The sequence below is a fragment of the Lycorma delicatula genome, chromosome 4 (assembly GCF_047948215.1).
Source record: "Lycorma delicatula isolate Av1 chromosome 4, ASM4794821v1, whole genome shotgun sequence".
NCBI lineage: Eukaryota > Metazoa > Arthropoda > Insecta > Hemiptera > Fulgoridae > Lycorma > Lycorma delicatula.
The window spans coordinates 195,888,805-195,908,247 of record NC_134458.1 but is presented as its reverse complement, the minus strand read 5'-3'; the positions used below and the strand labels follow the sequence as shown (position 1 = coordinate 195,908,247).

The 19,443-nt window shown below is 33.8% G+C and overlaps 1 protein-coding gene across 1 annotated transcript in view; it reads right to left on the bottom strand.

The window, feature by feature from the left end:
- LOC142324184 (uncharacterized) overlaps positions 1-19,443 on the bottom strand; it is a 315,884-nt gene that overhangs the window by 128,418 nt on the left and 168,023 nt on the right. Inside the window, exon 4 of the mRNA XM_075364931.1 lies at positions 5,954-6,090. Within this exon, the coding sequence (XP_075221046.1) occupies positions 5,954-6,090 (137 nt within the window). The remainder of the gene's footprint in view (positions 1-5,953; positions 6,091-19,443) is intronic.

The window sequence follows — 19,443 nt, the reverse complement described above, 5'->3', positions numbered from 1 at the left end:
GGTCGTGAATTACCACGAACTAAAAGGAGACAGTCACTGACGAAAGCCTGGGCCGTGACCCCTTCTGGAAACCTCAATCCCAGAAACCCGTCTAATACCAGGTTCCACAGCATGGGACCGAGAACGGAACTCTGCGGGCTTCCCCCGTTAACGGATTTTTCCACAGCTAGGTGCGCATCTTTGAACAGAGCCTTACGGATAGACAAATAGTCACGTACTACGGCCTGTAGGGCTATGGGAATATTGCGGCGTTCCAACTCATAGAGGTCAGAACTCCAACACAAGGAAGGAAAAGCTGCCTCTATGTCTGTAAAAATTGCCAAAACATATTTACAGTCGGCGCTTTCCACCTTGGCAAGAGCATTTAAAATGTAATCCTCAGTGCCAACTTTCAACCCCTTTCTAAGCCACTGTGGATTTACTGTAATCGTCTGATATGTTGTAACGTCACACGTGAGCGGTACAATGAAATAAATGAATATTATTTAAAGTGGCCGCTAATACCGCTACATCTGAGCAACTGAAGTACGGTATGCGCGCACGCTTTAGTTATTCATTGAATTAAATAAACAAAACAATATTATATAAATAAAATCATAAATTTTTTTAATTAAGTTGTGGGTGTTTGTATGTGTAAGCCGTGAATCACAAAAAAGCCCCGTGGCAGGAAAGTCCTACAACTGTGTTCTCAGCTATTTTAAAAACCAGCAGTTGTTTTCAATTAGCTTTATAGTAAATATTAAGCGCATAGGGAATTATTCATTCAAAAGTTTATAAAGGAGAAATAAATTTTCCCTGTTGGTTAATAGTTTTCTTTTTTCATCGCTTATGAATATTGTCATCAAGATTTTTAAAATATCGCAATTTAAAATAAAGTAATGCAGAAGTAAAATAATTAAGGACCAAACTAGAGAGGTAATATTCAATGTATTTAGTTATTGTAAGGATAATAAGCAAGAGTTTTACTGAATAATGTCGAAAAAACAGCGACTGCAACCGGGGTTAGTACAAACACTGTTTGGAGGATTTATTGTGAATCCAAAACATTATGCCAGTCGTCATTTTTCACACGAAATATTATAGAACAAGGAGAAAAAAGAAATCTGTAGTGGAAAAATTTTAGGCAATTGTTGTTAGACGAATTATTAATAACTTTCACATAACTGAAAAGAGAAAACCTACTGTAGGTTCTGTTTACAATAAGGTTGTCAAAGACCTAAGTTTTGTCGGAAGTAAAACGTCATAATTTCGCCGTCTCATACAAAATCTGGGTTTCAAACGAAGGAAAACTCGTAATAATAGGTGCATTCTTTTCTTGGAAACCAGAAGTAAAAGTTTTGGTAAAGGAAGATTTCGAAAAACCAATAATAGAACCTCCGAAAGTACAAAAGCATTTAAACGAGAAGGCGACCATTTTGGCCGCCCCGTGCACTAGCGGGGAGTGCATCGAGTTTCTCAACTCTGATGACTGCTGACCGCATACGAGCCGGTGTTGTCTGATGCAGGAAGCTGGAGATCCTCCATAATCTACTGCGGAGGATCGAAACACTTCATCTCCGAGGCCTCAGATTCCTTGGAATTCGGCGGAAAATGGAAAAACGGAAAAAAGGATAACTTAAGGGAAAACCTAGTCGATAGAATTGATTGTGATAGGTTTTTATGAACTTCTGAAGAATCTTAATAAAAAAAAAGAGTATTCAATTTTTATTGTTTGACATTGAATATAATTTCATAGTATTGAAGACATTTCGCCAGAAATCGTTTGAGCTTTTTAAAGTGTTTTAGTGTGTTAGTTTTAAATGTTTTTTTTTTAAGTGGCAAGAACCATTTACACCCTTGTTGTGTTTCTTTTGGGGTTTTTAAGACTCCCATGACAAGTTTATTTCTGGATGATCTGTTATGAAGTGACTAGTCTACTATGTTGTGTTTTTAACAGGGAGGAGAAATAATTTTTTTTTTCTTTTTGATGTGGAAATTGGCCAATGACCAGAGCAGTCAATGCTCCGGTCAAAAATAAGTTGATCTCCGTGGCGGAGTGGTAGCTTTTTAGCTTGTCATCGGAAGGTCCTGGGTTCGAATCGCGATCGGCATGGCATTTTTCTTATTCTACAAATTTCAATTCTCATTGAGCAAAATGACCAAAGCAGTCGATACCCGTTGTCTCAAAAAAATCTAATAATAATAATAAACGTTTATATTGCTTGTAAAATAATAAAATAGCCTGTTTAATTGTAAAAAGAAAATTTGTTTATAAAATTATATTGTTTAATCTGAAATACCTGTAATTTTAATGATTTTCTGATGAAAAACTTTCCTTTTTGTTTTTATTTTTTGCTACGCAAAATACAAAATATATCGTTTCATATATGCTCCATTTATGGTAAGAATTTGCTACAATTTTCCTTTTTTTAAATGCTTAAATTTTTTAAAAATCGTTTTTGTTAACTTTTTTCTACCAAATTCTTCATTTTAGTGGAAGATTTTTTTCTCGTGCAATTGATTTTTAAATCTGTAACTAATATAATTTTAGAAATATGTTTTTGAACCGCAGAACCTCTATGAAGTACTTAAGGATTATACGTTTGTTTGTTTTTTCCAACCGGTTTTCCAGCTACTGCCAGGTCTGGATGTGTGTATGTGTAAAACCAAATGCAATTATTGTCGGTACCAGCTTGCCAGGCTGGATATAGCTGCGGCTAGATGTATGTGTTAATGTACGGTAGACATGTTGTGTAGAACATAATCAGGTCGATTACTTCTGAGCCGAGTGGTTAATTGAAATCCAACCACCAAAGAACACCGGTACCCATAGTCTATCATTCAACAACTACCTTTGTAAGGTCTCAAATATTAGAACATGCGAGCTGATTTTGCGATGACGAGTTTAACCACTATACTAACTGGGCGGATTAAGGGTTTTATATATTTAAATAAAAACTGTTTAATGAGATTGAGGTTAATACTGATATTTCATTAGTCTCTTCTTTAGTGATAAAATTATACATATGCTTTACAGTATCTGTTCGCAGATAGAATGAAATCAATTATGTTTTGATCATAGGGAGACCAAATTGGGGGTGGGAGAAAAAATTTTTAAGTTGTGAAAATACAATTAAAGGTATTCCTATTAATTAAAATAAAATCTATTATTACATTTATAATGACGTACTTCCACAGGCAGGAAAATCCAGTAAAAGTCAGGAAATATAAATTTAGTTAGGAAAAGTCAGGAAGTTTTTAAAAAATCAGGAAAATTGTATTTTTGTTACCAAATTAAGATTATGTTAGTTATTAATAAAGTATTTTTTAAGAAATCTTTATCCCGAGAAGAAGACACCAACCATGCCAAATATATTTGATATACTTTCTCAGCGTCGGGAAGTGGCGGCCCAATCGTCCCGAACATTGCAACATACTACATTCTGTAAGCAGCCATTAACATGTCCTGTTCTTACTTACATTCCCCGATTATTCTTTTATATTAAAGGAGGAATATTCCAAATTGCGGTTAATTTTTCACCGGTGAAATTTTATGAAAAAGTTACCGTTGAAAAATTTAAAGGTTGTTTACAATTTTCTTGGAATTTCTCTCAAACCACCATGAATTTTTACTTTTTTTATTGTAGGTAATTAATTGTTATTTTTGTACGAGTGTTTTGTAGGCCTCCAGGGGATACATTTCACTCGTTAAAAAAAAAATCTCAACGCTCCACAGTTGCTACCTCCTGGGTGGTGTGGAAATGCAACAACGCTATAATCCATCAATCGGTAACGTAGGGCTGATTTGGTTTTTCTTTTGAATTGTAACGGACTTTGTTTTTCAGTTAGGTGGTGTTGCGCAACCGCTTTGAATCCAGCGCTTTGATTGGTCGGAAGGGTGTGACGCCTACCACTGTACTGGACGTTCAAAATAACACGCAAATAAGGTAAAATCCAAGATGGCGGATGCGACACTAACGCTCCTATTGGTCACTAGGAGAACTATTGGCGCAACACAAGCTGTCACATATAGAGTATATTTCATTTTTTCACTCAATACAAAAAAGGGAAATTTCCAAGGGCAAAAAAGGGAAAATCCAAGATGGCGGCTGCGACACTAGGGCTCCTAGTGGTCACCAGGACAACTAGTGGCGCAGTACAACTGTCACATATAAAAGGGAAAAGGGAACTTTCCACGGGAAAAAGGGGAAATCCAAGATGGCGACATGAGCGCTCTTAGTGGTTACCACAAGAACTGTTGGGTAAGGTTGGTAGGTAGGTAGGTAGGTAGGAAGGTAGGTGTGTGTGTGTTAGTGTACAGAGTGATATTACGTTAAAATTCACACCTTATGTAGAAAATTTTTCACTCATTACATCAGGGAGTCACTGCAGCCGATTGGTTTAAGGCGTCAGTCAGTCGCGTCCCGTCTTGACCGGTTTTGAGTCCCAGCCGACCAAATTTTTTTTTCATTTCAAATATTATTTAATTCAAACCGACCGGTACACAACAGCTGATCAACAGCGGTACCAAACTTTGAATTAATTATTATAAATAATATTCAAAGCGTATATATTTCAAATATCCCTCTAAGGGAAAGGGAAATTTCCACAGGTATATTCCAATATGGCGGTGACGGACTACGGCACCAATGACGTCACAATCCAAGATGGCCGGTCGCCGCCATCCTGGATTCGTGACGTCATTCAAATATGGCCGATCGCCGCCATCCTGGATTCGTGACGTCATTCAAATATGGCCGACCGCAGCCATATTCGATTCGTAACGTCATTCAAAGATGGCGGACGGCAGCCATCTTGGATTTGGCGCTATTATCCCCATTTCCCTTCTACTAGCAAACGATACGTTTGCATCATCGACTTCATTTCCGCAAAATGACAACACAGTTACCTGTTGTAAAGAGAAGATGTTTTTAAGGTGGACATTTGGTTCTCAATGTTGTACAAAATTGTTTCCTGATGGTAGTATAGCATCAAATTCCAGCTTTGAGCTACTAAATGCTCTTTTGTCATTAACCTTGGCCTTGCACCGTATTTTGATGAAATTTTGAAAATACGGTAGAATAATAATGACAAAATATTTTTCAGTAAATTTTAAAAATGTCTTTTTCTGTACAAAATAAGGTGTTCTGTTTTAGTTTTCTCATCTGTGTTACTTTCATTTTTCCTTTAAGTTGTGATTATACATAAATTGAAAGCTGTGTTTCTTAGCATTTTTATGTAAACCAAGTTATTAAACGTTGTTTTTTGTTACTTTACAAAATAATGTAGTTGGTTTTTGTGGAAAAATTTTCAAGCAATCGTGAGTGCGAACCAGTTATTTTTAAAAATTGCTTTAGTTAGTTTTTATTTCTTATCTGTGCTACTTTTAGTTACCGTGAAACTTAATAAGTATCTTGCGTAAGTTTTGTACTTCGCAATATAATTTACTAAAACAGTCTATCATAAAAAATAACGTAATTTTAAATGTATACTGTAAACAAATCATTAAAAAATAAATTTTAAAAATGAATGTAATAATAAATAATAAAAAAACGGCGTGAGTTATGGAGATGGTGGAGGCTGAAAAAAATAAAATATCTATATATTTTGCGGAGCAAACGGCAAATTGATAACATTACAAGAGTCAGAAAATTTTTCCTAAATTGGTCAGGAGAAATGGATCTTAAAATTCGGTGGGAACCCTGTATAATTATATTTTTTAAGTTAGCGGGAGAAATTTAAATCGGTTGAACTCGCTTTTATTAGTTTGTGCTTTATCAGAGATCGGGTGCTGTCATGTGCACAGTTTTGTGTACCTCTTATGCTTCATATCGATCTATAAACATTTTTAGACTATTAGACGTAAAGTTTTCACTTCGTAAATAAACTTTTGTTTAATTTTATAGAAAGATGTAAAATGCAGTAGGGCGTCTAGCATTTGTATACTGTAATATATCTTAACTTAAGTGTTTACCTTCAAAATCTCCTTCAGTTATTATAGATATGGAATTTTCATGAATTTCCAGTTTTCTCAAATTATCAAGAATTGAAAGTGCCGCTTGAGGTACAGAATGCAAATCGTTACCGCCAAGATTTAGTCTTTTCAATTTCCTGAAAAAAAAAAAAAAACAGGGATAAAAAATGTAATTTAATTTTGTTGTTTTTTACTTTGATAAATACTTATAAATAATTCGTATAAATAAATTTAAAAATACATTATGAAAAAGCAGTGTAATGTAATTTATGTTCGAAATGAACCGAAATATTGCTGTAAACGTGTAAATACGGATAAAATTTTCTTGCTCGGTAGTATTATTCAGATTATAAACGGATAATAAGAAGTATTCATCCAATCGTGTTGGTGATACTACTTATGTTAATGTTGTAGTAGAGAGAGAGAGAGAGTGAGAGATTGAGAGAGAGAGAGAGAGACACACACACACACACACACACACACATACACACGCGCGCACACACACACACACACACACGCACGCACACACACAGACACAGATATATATATATATATATATATATATATATATATATATATATATATGCACATACACCCATACATACATACAGAGAGAGAGAGAGAGAGAGAGAGATAATTAAGAATGGTACAATTGCTGTTATTACTTGTATACGACAAGATAATGTATTAATCATTATTTCATGTAAAACATTCAGTAGCCGCCACGTAACAGCGATCTTGGATGATCAGTCCGCACGTCACTGCTATACTATTGTTCTTTGAAAAATTGGCACACTATGATTAGTTATCTCTTAGTAGCATAAACATGGTGCAATTGTTGTTTACGAAGCAGTGTATTTTTGTGTGTTTTTAGTATTAAAAAGGTTGTATGTTTCAAATGCAGAACAATTATTTTTATTTTATTTCATTTTTGTGTCTTTTGATTTTCCATGTATACAAAGCTCACTTTTGTGGTTCTGGCTCTCGATACGATTCTTTTGGCTTTTACCGCGTATTTTTTTTACGTAATTAATTAATGTACGATACGATACGATATTTTGTAAAACGTTTTTATCGTGGTTTACCGCTCAAACGTTTTACAGTAGTTCGTTCACGTGCGAATAGTTATGGCTGAATTTAAGTCTGTCATGAAAAGTAAAAATTTTCGAAGACAGACGCGCGAAACTGTAATCAACGTGTACGATCTCGTGAAGAAAGAATCTTTATCTGTAGGAAAATTAAAAAATGACAAGCATTTAATCGCTATACAGAAGTGTGAAAAGAGAACTGCAGCTACCTATGGCATTTCCAGGACTCAGATTTAAAACCTAAGAAAAGAAAAAAGTAGAACTTCTTCGATCCGAGGGGCCAGAATGTTCGTTAATTACCCCGAAGAAGAAAGGTTCTAAACCGGTTAACCGGATTAGATGATTTTGATAAAGGTTTCGATAAACCTTTATCAAAATTAACGGTTAAAACAAGTTGTTAGGCGAAATGCGAATGATTTTATCACAAAAAAAAGATAGGGAAGCTTTCAAAAATTAACAAACTCAGTAAAAAATTGAAAATTTTAACGGCACTAAAACTAGTTTAAGAAGAATTTTGAAAGAATTAGGATTTAACTGGCGCAAAACAGAAAACGAAAGGAAAATTTTAGTTGAAAAACATGATATTAGGCAGGAAATAATTTCATATTTGTAGGCGATCAATGGGATTTTATAAAATATAACCGGGCGATCGTATACTTAGATGAATCTTACGTTTCATCATCTCATTCGATGGCAAAATCACGGACTGACAACAGGCCCGCAGGACTTCATTTACCGATAAATAAAGGTGAGCGCTTAATTATAATTCACGCCGGCGGTGAAACGGGCTTTATTTCAAACGCAATGTTAACGTGGACAGCCGAATCAAAAAGTGGCGATTACGATGATAGCATGAATACTAAAAATTATTTGAAACGGACAAAAGAAAAATTAGTTCCTAATCTTCCTCCTGCGTCTGTAGTAGGTATTGACAATGCTCCGTGTCGTAATATTGTTTCTGAAAAACTTCCATTGTCATCGACCGAGAAACAAGACGTGACTGTTTAGCTACAGAAACATAATATTCCATTTTTTTTCTCGAATGATTAAACCGATACTTTGTATGAACTAATTAAGCTGAATAAAAATAACAGAAAAAGATATCGATTTGACGAATTGTCGGAAAGAAATGGACATCAAGTTCTACCTTCTACCTTACCATCCTGATTTAAATCCGATCGAGATGGTATGGTCAAAGGTAAAACGACATGTAACGAACCGCAACATAATCTTTAAGATGTCAGAAGTGCAGAAACTCTGTGAAGATAAAATGAATTTAGTAAGCGACTAACACTCGAAACCTTACTGCGAAAAGGTTAAAAAAATTGAAGGTGAATATCGGAGCCGAGAATCTTAATAGATTCTCTGACACAATCTTTCATTGTCTTTACGTAGTGACAGTGATAATAGTGACAATTACATTGAACATAAAGATGAAAGCTAGGAGAGAGTTCTAGCTAACGAATTAAACGGATAATTCATTTTCCAGTAAGTAATTAAAGTTACGGTAATAACCATTTATCGCAATATTTACCGTATAATTAGTAATGGATAATATTTTGTCATCTGTTACTACATTTTACAATGTACAGTACAGAATTAGCTGATTGTATTTCATTTCAAAATTGTTAAAAAATAACTAATTTGTAAAAAATAGTACAATTATTTGGTACGGGGGTTACTAAGAGCGAGGAATAATTTATTTACGTCGGGTAGTAATTGCCGCAACTCCAAGCTTGCCGTTACTTGGCGGCGACTGTACTTATTAGAATATGATTTTAAAACGATTTGGTGATAATGTGATCAACAATAAAAAAGAAGAATAAATCAATCGATATTAATATGTAGAGTTTTTAAAAATAATAATAAATGTTGTATTATAAATAAATGAACTAGAAATAACGGAATAGTGTTGAAGAATCTTATCTATAAAACGTGTTCTTGTTTTACTGACGTCACATTCACACAAATAAGTTTAGGTCACAGCAATTTATACTTTCGCAGCATTAGGCATGTAAAAAGTAAGTATTGAGATCGGGCCAAAAGTTTAGGTATCGGGGTTTTTCCTGCAGTTTTCGACTTTTTAAGACCTCCTTAATCCGAAAAGTCTAAGACCTCCTTAATTCTACAAAACAAAATGTAGAAATTTCCGGTAGATGTACATACGTACGTTCGTACGTGTTACGGCCGTATTTTGATGAATATCTACGGACTGGCTCATAAAAGTTTTCAAAAAGGGTTTAAAACATTTGTATATATACGGAATTGATAGCAATAAATGTTGGACAAAATTAAACGGTTAGGTTTTATAACTTTTAATTTTTGACTTTCTGTAGTAGCGGTCGTAGAGAATTACGATTTAGTACGTTAAAGTACTTTTTAAGTTAGTGTTTTTTAAGTTATTTAAATTTGCGGTTTTAAGGTGATCGGTTTTAGGTCAGGGGTGATACTCAGTATTATTTCTAAACAGTTTTTGCCTCATATCTTGGAAAACCGGTTGATCAAAAGAGTTGTAATGTGCACAAAAATTTGGCTATATATAAATTTGGCTATCTACGTATGTAGATATATATATATATATATATATATATATATATATATACAGGTGGAGCCGAGGAAACACATGTTTTTTAAACCGCTAGTACTCACCAGGGGGAGTGTTGACCTCGGTGACCTCTGGTAGATCTCTTACTTTGTTAATGTACAGAACTGTCGGTACTGGTCGGGCGGAGAACTCGTGTGAACTACACAGTAACCTCTCCACAGCTCAAAACTAACAGTGTGGTGCGGTGTCTCCAACAGGTTGGTGCCACAGCTCACATGGCGAGAGTATCGATTGAAGCGGTTCGACAAATGTTTCCTGGACATGACATTTCACGATTCGGCGGTGTTTCTTGGTCCCCACGGTCTCCCAATCTATCGACTTGTGAGGGTTTTTTGTGGGACTACCTGAGGGAACGTGAACAAGCCACACACACTCGAAGACCTGAAAATTTCCATTCGTCAAGAAATTGAGTCGAATGAAATGTTGTAGAAAGCAGTGCAGAGCTTTAAGGAGAGGCTCCGAATTTGAGTCCGAATAGAAGGACGTTATCTTACTGACATTATTTTCCGATCCTATTTCAATTTCAAAAATGCAATACAAATGTTATTATTTAATGTAAAACGTTTTTTCCTATAGTTTAGACAGCCTAAGTTATTCAGTAGTGAAAAAATATGCGTTTCCTCTGCTCCACTCTTTATATATTCCAGCTTAGACCTAATTTTCTACCCTATCGGATACGGTTTCATCACAGTAGCCGTACGTTTCTTTGAAAATAATAATTTTTTTTCAGCCTTGTTAAATAATTAATAATCCATAAAGTAATCTTACTCCCAAAATCAAGAATGCTATATTTGATATGTATTAAAATATCATGTATTTTATATTTTAGTTTTGCTATATTAGTAATGTTTATTAGGTACGGAAAGAATAATATGATTTTTTTACTGTTTTTCGTCTGTATTGCTTCAATTAAAAAACCGATTTTTAGAAGTTTTTATTTACTTTTTATTGGCTGTATTTGCATTAATTTTCTCCGAAATATTCTCTACGAGTTTTATCACTAAATCTTCCGCATTTATTAGTCATTTATCAAAGCTATTGTTCTACAAACCTAAAAAAAACATTTCTTTTTCGACACCGCATTTTGTTTTTACATCGGATATCTTAAAAACTACTGTAGTTATCCTGCTGTGATCTATTTTATTCTATTTCCCAGCTCAAGTTACGTAAGAAACCACCAATTTTGCTGATTTATTTCGGTCCCAAAAATTACAGCAGAACTTCTTTTTATTAGAAGAGCTGAAATCCCGGCGACATCTTTTGCTAGCCGTAACTCGAAAACAAAGCGTTTCTAGATCTATATTTGTATGAACATTTTCATTATTTTCACCAGTAGAACATGTTCAGAAAATTTCTTCGTGGACACTCTGTAGATAATCGAATGAACATTGCCGACACTCGGATTACATATTTCAAACATTTCCCATTTTTTTGCGCCTGTCCTTGAATAAGATAATTAATTTTAATTTTTCTAAATGTCAATATTTCCAACGTACGGTGAAAATCGATGGGGACACTTGTGCTGTTCGATTTAAACCGTTCGGTCCGCTTATAAAGATTTTAATGGTTTATACATTTTTTACTATACAGTTTTAGAATGTACGAATTAATTTTAGTCGGTTTTACATCTTCAGAAAATAATCACAGCCCGCTGTTCTTTTAAGAAAGGATCGCTGAAGGGGTGTGATGTTCCGCTTGCACATTCCTTCTTTGAGTTTATGTTTGGTTTTATTGTTATTTTATTTTACGGTTTGCTAAACTGTTGCTGTTTTTGTTTTTGTTTGGTTATAGATTTGTTTGGTTTTCGTTAGTTATGCTCTACGTTACCGTTATGTTACATTATTTATTGTTATTGATATGCTTTGTTAGTATTTTCGTGTTGCGTTTTATGATTTGTTGAGTGGGGAACTCATTTTTACTTTTCGGGTTGGTAGAATTCAGATATTTCGTTCTTAGAAAGTCATTATTCAGTCTTGTTTGAGACTCGGTTAGATGTTTGGAGTTTATGCTAGTTAGTATTGCACCGATAAGAATGTCGCTTGTGGCAGTCGCATCGGTGGCATTCTGGCTGAGGCTAAAATGAAAGACGTCATAGCCGCGGTACTGAATATGACCTCTGGTGAAGCCCATAAGGGCTTGGTACGAAGGGGGTGGCGTGGCGACCGAAACCATCACATGGAGGGTGTCTTCCCCTATGGGGTCAGGATGTTCTTATAATAAATCTTTCGAGAAGACCCGTATTTTGAAATAACTCTCTGTAAAAAAGGATGGTGCATGAGTTTGTTTGATGTGTGTGCTTATATTTTTATTTTAGCTGGTATTGTCGCAGAGCGGCCCACGTAGTGCACCGAGCAGCTGGGCAGCTACGCGCATCGTACAAACGATTCATTCGTTTACGATTTGTAATTCTTTGTACGAATGATTTATTTAAAATTACATTTGTGTTTTGGGGATAAAAAAGGAAAACGTTGGGGTTAGAGCCGTGTTAAAAAATCACAACCCAAAAAAACAGCTAAAAATGATCAGAATTTTGAACCGTTTTTGCTGGAAAAGTTATTGCTGTTGTTAGTACGTTAAATTCATGAAGGTTATTTAGTTGGAGTCGGCAAAAACATTTAACAAAATCATGTGTAATGAAACATAAACCGTGTAACATTTTCACAGCGGGCCTTAGCCCGCCTTTTTTCTAGTAAATTAAAGAAATTATAATATTTGAAGTTCTTTTCGAACAGCTGATATTTTCTACGTCAGGGGTGCCGACTCGATTGTTATATAGTTTCTCCATTTATTCTATTAAATAGTTTGTTGCCAATTGTCTCTTTAATTATTAAACGACCTTCGTTTAAACATTCCAAGGATGTTAACTCACGTCGGTCTCAGCTATCCCTTTATGCTGTTCTCTGCGTCTTTTTGTGAACGGTTTTTTTTCAAAGTTGATCCTCCACGAGTTCAATTTATTTTTACACGGGGATAGAAGTAAGAAAAAATAATATTATTAATCGTTAAAAAATGTCTGCATTAGTAGTTGATTACTGAATATTTAAAATATTGTTCAACAAATAAATTAAGTCAAACGCGATCGAAAACTTATCTTAACTAACGGAGCCGATCATAATTAGTATTTACGCTTGCGTATATATTACGCTCTGAAATTGTAATATCTTTTGGGACTGTATCAAAAGTCACAAGGAATTTTTTAAATACAGAATCGTGATGTCAGATCGATGTTTGTTGCCTGTAAGTATATAAATCGTATAGATCGGTACATAGAAAATTAAAAATTTTATCTTGTCTTCGTGTTTTATATTTACGAATGTGCAATCTTTGTTAGAAATAATTACTACTAATATTTAAAGAAAAATAACGATATGCATTCTATAAAAACCACGCGACGGAACTGTTTTTTTATAATTCGGCAGAATAGTCCAGCTTAAGAGAAGGGGCCTTATTATGCTTCCGTTGCCATTTTTAATAACTTACTGAACCGTTTAAAAACTTTTCGCATCGATTTATTTAAAATACAATTTATACAATTTTTTTTTACAGAAACAATATTCTATTTCTGAATTTTTAAATAATAATAATGATAATCGAATTGTTAAACAGTTAATCCGTACCAAATTCGCGGAGATAAAGCGATTTTTTTTGCACGCCGCTGATTTGAATTAGATTTCATTCATGAATTACATTCGATTACGAACTGAGCTTTTTTCGCGCTCGACTGCTGCAAACCGCTTCCCTCTCCACAACTACCGCGCGAGCACGCGCTCTATTTTTCGCTAATTTTTTGGAAGACGTTTAAACAAGTTTTACATCAATTTTTGGTGTAAAAGTTTTCGCCATCTGAAAGTACAAGTCTTGAATAATGGTTTGTAGTTGAAAAAGTTCTTAAAACCAAATAATTACAGTCGCCTGAAGAGTCTTTTTTAAACAAATAACAATATCTCAGCAACGAATAAACCAGGATTTGGAATCCCAAGAGCTAACTTTAGAAACGGTAAGAAAATTATTTTTGCAATAAATATTGGCTTTGCAAAAAACGGCCATTTTTAATGGTTTTTCGGAATTTTTGCAATAATTAATTAACGAAATTCAACGTGTAAGGGCTTCAATTATAAATACTGCAAATGCCTACAACTTTTATTGAAAACCTTTTCGCCTAGGAACTTTACCTTGGTTTACAAGAAAAAAAAACCGATTTTCAACACATTTGAACGGCTGCCATCTTGTCCAGTCAGCGAAAATTTTCTCCAATCGCATATAAAAAAGTTATACTTACCCTAATTACAACCCCATGTACTTCCGTAAATTCTATTAATTATTTAGCAAAAAAAATCCGTATTCACTGGATGATTAATAACATCATATAAAATGCTCTGTAGCTACGCTTAAAACGGTGTAGTATTTAAATGTTTCTATAAAATACTTGTACATAATTAATCGAATAATATTAAATTTAAACACCAATTTTATTCTCTACTGCTAGTTGTGTTTGTAGCTGAGTCAACAGAGACTCAAAAAGGCCTTAACCTCGAAAAAATTCTCTACAGCAGATAAATTATTTGAACGGGGTTCGAAAAAATATGTAGAAAAAAGTATGCCTTAGCGGGCATGAGCGATTGATTATTTAATTTGTTTATTGACAAATTAAGGAAAAACGTTTAGGTTTTTGCCAATAGCAGCTTTATTTTTAATCGTACATAAAAATAAAAAGCACCAATAGATAACTGAGCAAATTTCGCATTAAAAACCTCCCTGGAATTTTTTCTAAGAGCAAAAGCAGCTTTATGGTAAGCGGCTTGGAATCCGGGCACCTTCTCTTATCCAGTAAGACAAAATGGATAAATTAATAATTTATTCATTATTTCTTAATCTCGTACAAAAACGTGTTTGGGAGCTTTTTTATGCAAAATTGTCTTAGGTTTCTGCTGGTGGTATTTATTTTTCATAAGATTAAAAATAAACAAAATATTGACGAAAAAGTAGATATTCTTTCAAAACACCACCTTTTTTTCTACAAACAATAAAAAAGTTTGCAAAATCAATCAAATCTAAGGTTAAATAACGATAAATGACGTATTTTTACAAAAATCTACCAAGTTGCATAAAAATATACGTATGTTTTCATTAATTATTTTGTAACGATTTGTTTACAGCACCTTTTTTATGTGTTAACGAAGTGTACTAATGTTCACTTCCTAAAACTCATTGAAAAATTAAAGATTTTGAAAAACCATTCCTGCAATCTTAAAGTACATGTTTTACCTAACAAATAACAATTAAAATATTTTTATATTTAAAAAACAGTTAATAATGATCGGTTTTGTGCATTAGCCAAGGTATCAAAATTCGCTTTTGCTAAAAAAATACAATTTTCAAATGTTATTAAATAAACAATTAAACAAGAAACAGAGATATCTCGTATGGAATGAGTAGTTAGTTAGCTCAAGAACAGAATTCTATATTGACTTTTTCATTTTTTGCAATTTGTTTATTGTCGTAGACGTTTAATCAACAACTTGCAAATTTTCACAGTAGATCCGGATTAACGGTCGATCAGAAACTAAAAATACTTCGAAAATTTTATTAATCTATAGCCTTTGGTCTTATGAATCCGAAACTTTTGGAATTTTTGAATTATCTGTAATAGGAGCAGAGTTATGGAAATTTATTTACTGCGCGCCCTCGAGTTTCGCTACCTATGTATGATAGCTGTAGCACGATTTTTGTGCTTATTGTAAAATTCGATAGCCCTTAGTTTTGCTCGTACCAAAAAGTACCCGCTAGGTTTTTTATGCAAAATTTCTTCAGCTACCTGTTGGTGTTTTTTGTTTTTTTACGTGTGATTTAAAATAAAGCCGCTATTTGTGAAAAATTTTAAATCTTTCCTTCAATTTTTAATTAATAAATTAAATCAGTGGTTCCCAAACTTCCGAGTCGTGGCACCCTTTTTCAATTAAAATTTTTTCATGGCGCCCTAGCCTAAGTAAAAGTACGATTACTCGTAGGTAAGCGGTAAAAGAAAACAAAACTCGTGAATCTTCATCATTTTTTAAATTTATTAACATTAAATTAATAGTTAATTATAAATATACGGTTCAGTTAATTATGAAACTTTTACAGTATTTCGCGGCGCCCCTGTGAAGAAGCCGCGGCGTACAGTTTGGGAATCGCTGAATTAAATAGTTTTTCGCTCATATGCGTTAGGCACACTTTTATTCTTACATAGTATTTTTCCGAACACAATACAATAATTTATCTTCTGTAGTAAATTTTTTCGAGGTTAAACTCTATTGAACTCTGTTACTGATTAATATTTAAATGTCTGTTTTTTCGAAACGTAAAAATGCGACTATTTCTTTACGCTCTCAAAATCATTAGAATAATAAAAAAGAAACTGTGTTTTTTAAAAATAAATAAAAAAAAGTAGAAATACCTTTTTTAAAAAATATATCTGCTGTAGTTGAAAAAGAAATCTTTAGTGGTGCACAATATAATCTATTAATAATGATCTGTTCACATTTTTGTTTAGCTTTCCCGAAGTGATTTTATATTCCCTATTCCCAACAGTTGAACCTCTCCTCAAAAAATGTATCTATCTTTTTTTTTATTCTATTATTATATTTATATGGTTGCTATACGTCTCTCATTCGTCGGTTCACCGATAACTTTCTTCTTTTTTTCAAATATAAGTTATATTCTTCCTCGTCACATGTCCATATGCTGCACCATTGTCTTTGTACGTCACGTTATCGACCTTGACCGTTTCCCATTCCTCTAGTATAGACTGACATCCCACTGTTATATTCAAAATCTCCTTCTTTATAAATGCGTTAATTATTTTTTATCGAAATAGCTGTGGATGATTATTTTCTTCAACGTTTGTAAATTGTCAGTCATTTATTTAATTAATTAAGTGAAATAATAAACGCCATAAATAATATTAATGGATGAACGATTTAAATATTTCATGTTTTGTTACTTATGTAATGGTATTAGTTTAATGCTCTCTTTGTCTACCTCCATGCCCTTCGAGCACGTTAGGTGAAAGTAATCGTTAATCTTTTTATAAGGATCGCTGATCCTTCTAAAAACGTCAGCTCTACTCATAGTTTCAGGATATTTTTGACTTCCGATTAATTACACAAGCCTGCGAAGGTTGTGTTTTTTAGTTTTTGATAATTGATTCTTATGTATTTTTTAGCGCTGAAATCGAAAATAATCTTCTTTTTTCCATCAAGTCAGGATTTTTCGCAAATCACAGATTTCAAAATTTGTAAAAACTTAAAAAATTGCGAAAAAATGATACAATAAAATAGATATAAAACTTTTTTTTTTTTTACAGTAAATTAATATAATATATTCACTTTTTGGCTTATACTATGCATTGTTATAGCTAAACAGTTGAGTAGTCTGAAGTGGATGGTGGTGGTCATTGATCACTTAATTTTTAATGAAAATTGCCACAAAATAAACCTAATTTAAACCTAATTTATATTACAGTGCATTTTTAAATTAATTATTTTATTAATTTTTATGAGTTACGTCATGCCTTTGGAAACCACTCCGCCTCTTCACCCATCCTTAATGAAGAAGCATGTAAAATAGTTATAAATTCATTCTGTGTCAAAGTTTCTTTGCACGGAATATACTCTGCTTCGCGCTTTTCCTTCTATGTTCTCTATAGGGTTCATCTCGTTGTAACATCCAGCAATTGTCTGCAATCATCGTAGTAGTCTATTTTCCCTGAAATCTCCTTTCTTTTTCTTTCATGTCCTGATGAAATCTCTCGCCCATCTTTGCAAAAAAATGCGATAATGGCACCCAGATTTTCAGGAAAAGAGTCAACATGTGAAATTACTAAGTGAACATTCAAGCTCATGTAACAACCTAAATTTTTGTACTTCTGCAACATGTTCTTAATGATTGATTTGAAGTTGGGATCCTTCTTATTGCCCAGAAACTTGGTTACTACGTCTTTAAAGGCTCCCCAGGCTTCTTTTTCTGCAACTTCCATTTGTCTCTCAAAATTACCATCTTTCAAACGTTTTGTAATGTCAGGACCAGGAAAGACACCCTCTTTTAGTTTGGCGGTTGATAGACTGGAAATTTGTCACAGATGTATTTAAAACATTTACTTTCTTTTGGTAAGGCTTTGACTAATCGCTTCACCAAGCCTAACTTGATTTGCATAGGTGGAAGGATAACTTAACTTTACTGGGATATATGAGAGCTTTTCGGAACACATTTTTGATTGTAGGTTCTAATGAAGCTCTTTTTGGCCGAACTTTCCTTATACAAAGATTTCCTTCGTCTCTACTATCCCATTCACACAAAAAACAAGGAAACTTTGTGTATCCTTCTGGCTGTCCTAGGAGCATCGACATTATTTTGAGATAATGTCGTATTTAATTTTATCGAGAACGAATTCCAAATTATCGTAACCCTCTTTTAAATGGACAGAATGTCCGACGGGTATTGACGGATACGTTACTATTATGAAGAGGACAACTTTGAGGCGTCTTTTGAACGAATCTATTAACGGTCTCCGAAATGTACTTTAGTACGAAATGCTAAATCGAGTCAAAAGTCCACGTACGTCAATGCAGAAGACTAATTCTCCTTATTCAGCAAAAATATGGAAGAAAATCCTTTTCTCTGTACCTCAACCAGAAAAATGAGGCGCCATTTGCTAGCAGGTTGTTCTTTTTAAGCCTCGAACCAAGCGATTCTGAATTTTCTTTGGTCAAATGTAAGTTTCGAATCGAATCGTTTAATTCAGAATGTCAATAAAGCTCTGGTACACAGCTGTCTCCGGGTTCGTACTATTCCATGTTATTTTAATGCAAATCACTTGTGGAACCGTCTATTTCAGGTAAATGTTGTGGTGGAATCGGCACTGCTAGTTCTGGACTATGAGAAACCGGGCGTAAAGCGGAAGACATATTTGGATAGACGATTTTTTTTATTCTTCTAGTTGAAACCGTAGTGAACACCAGTTGAACAAAAGTAACAATTATTGGTGTGATTTCGTGGCTCTCGCCACACCATTGGAACTCTAAATTTGAACGCTTCTTGTTCACCCTTTGACCACCGTCTAAGTTCTTTAAAAAAAAGTGTAGCAGATGTAGCGGGGTGCCCAAGGTTTGTCTTGTCTTGGTTTCGAATGTTCAATCCTAAATACGTTAGTTACATTTGTCAAATGAAACTTGTTATATTTCTTTTTTGCCTTTCCACCATTAACTCACCTCAAATGTAACAAAAATAATGTGCAGAATTTTTTCAGTCTCTTGAAGCCATTTTGAAAACTTAAGTTTGCTTTATGGCCTGAAAATATATTTTCCACCGAATAAAACGGATTTGATCACGTAGGACGGAAAAAACTCGATTTATGCATGCTGATGGTTGAAACAGCACTGTTAGTAGCTGCACAGTGCGTGAGTGGTGAGGATAACTGCCAATAAACATTACATTTTGTTAACTTTTGTCACAATCTGTCGGCCAAGCTATCCCACCGTCTCGTCGTCTCAGTCCAAACCCCCCTGCCATCCTCTTCAGACCGCACAACTATTTAGCTATAAGAATGCATAGTATAAGCCAAAAAGTGAATATATTATATTAATTTATTATAAAAAAAGGTTTGTCTATTTTATAGTATCACATTTTCGAAACTTTTCAACTTTTACAAATGTTGAAATGTTGATTTGCGAAAACTCGTGACGTGATGGAAACAAATGAAGGTTATTTTCGGATTCAGCGATAAAAATACATAGGAATCAATTAGCAAAAGTTAAGTT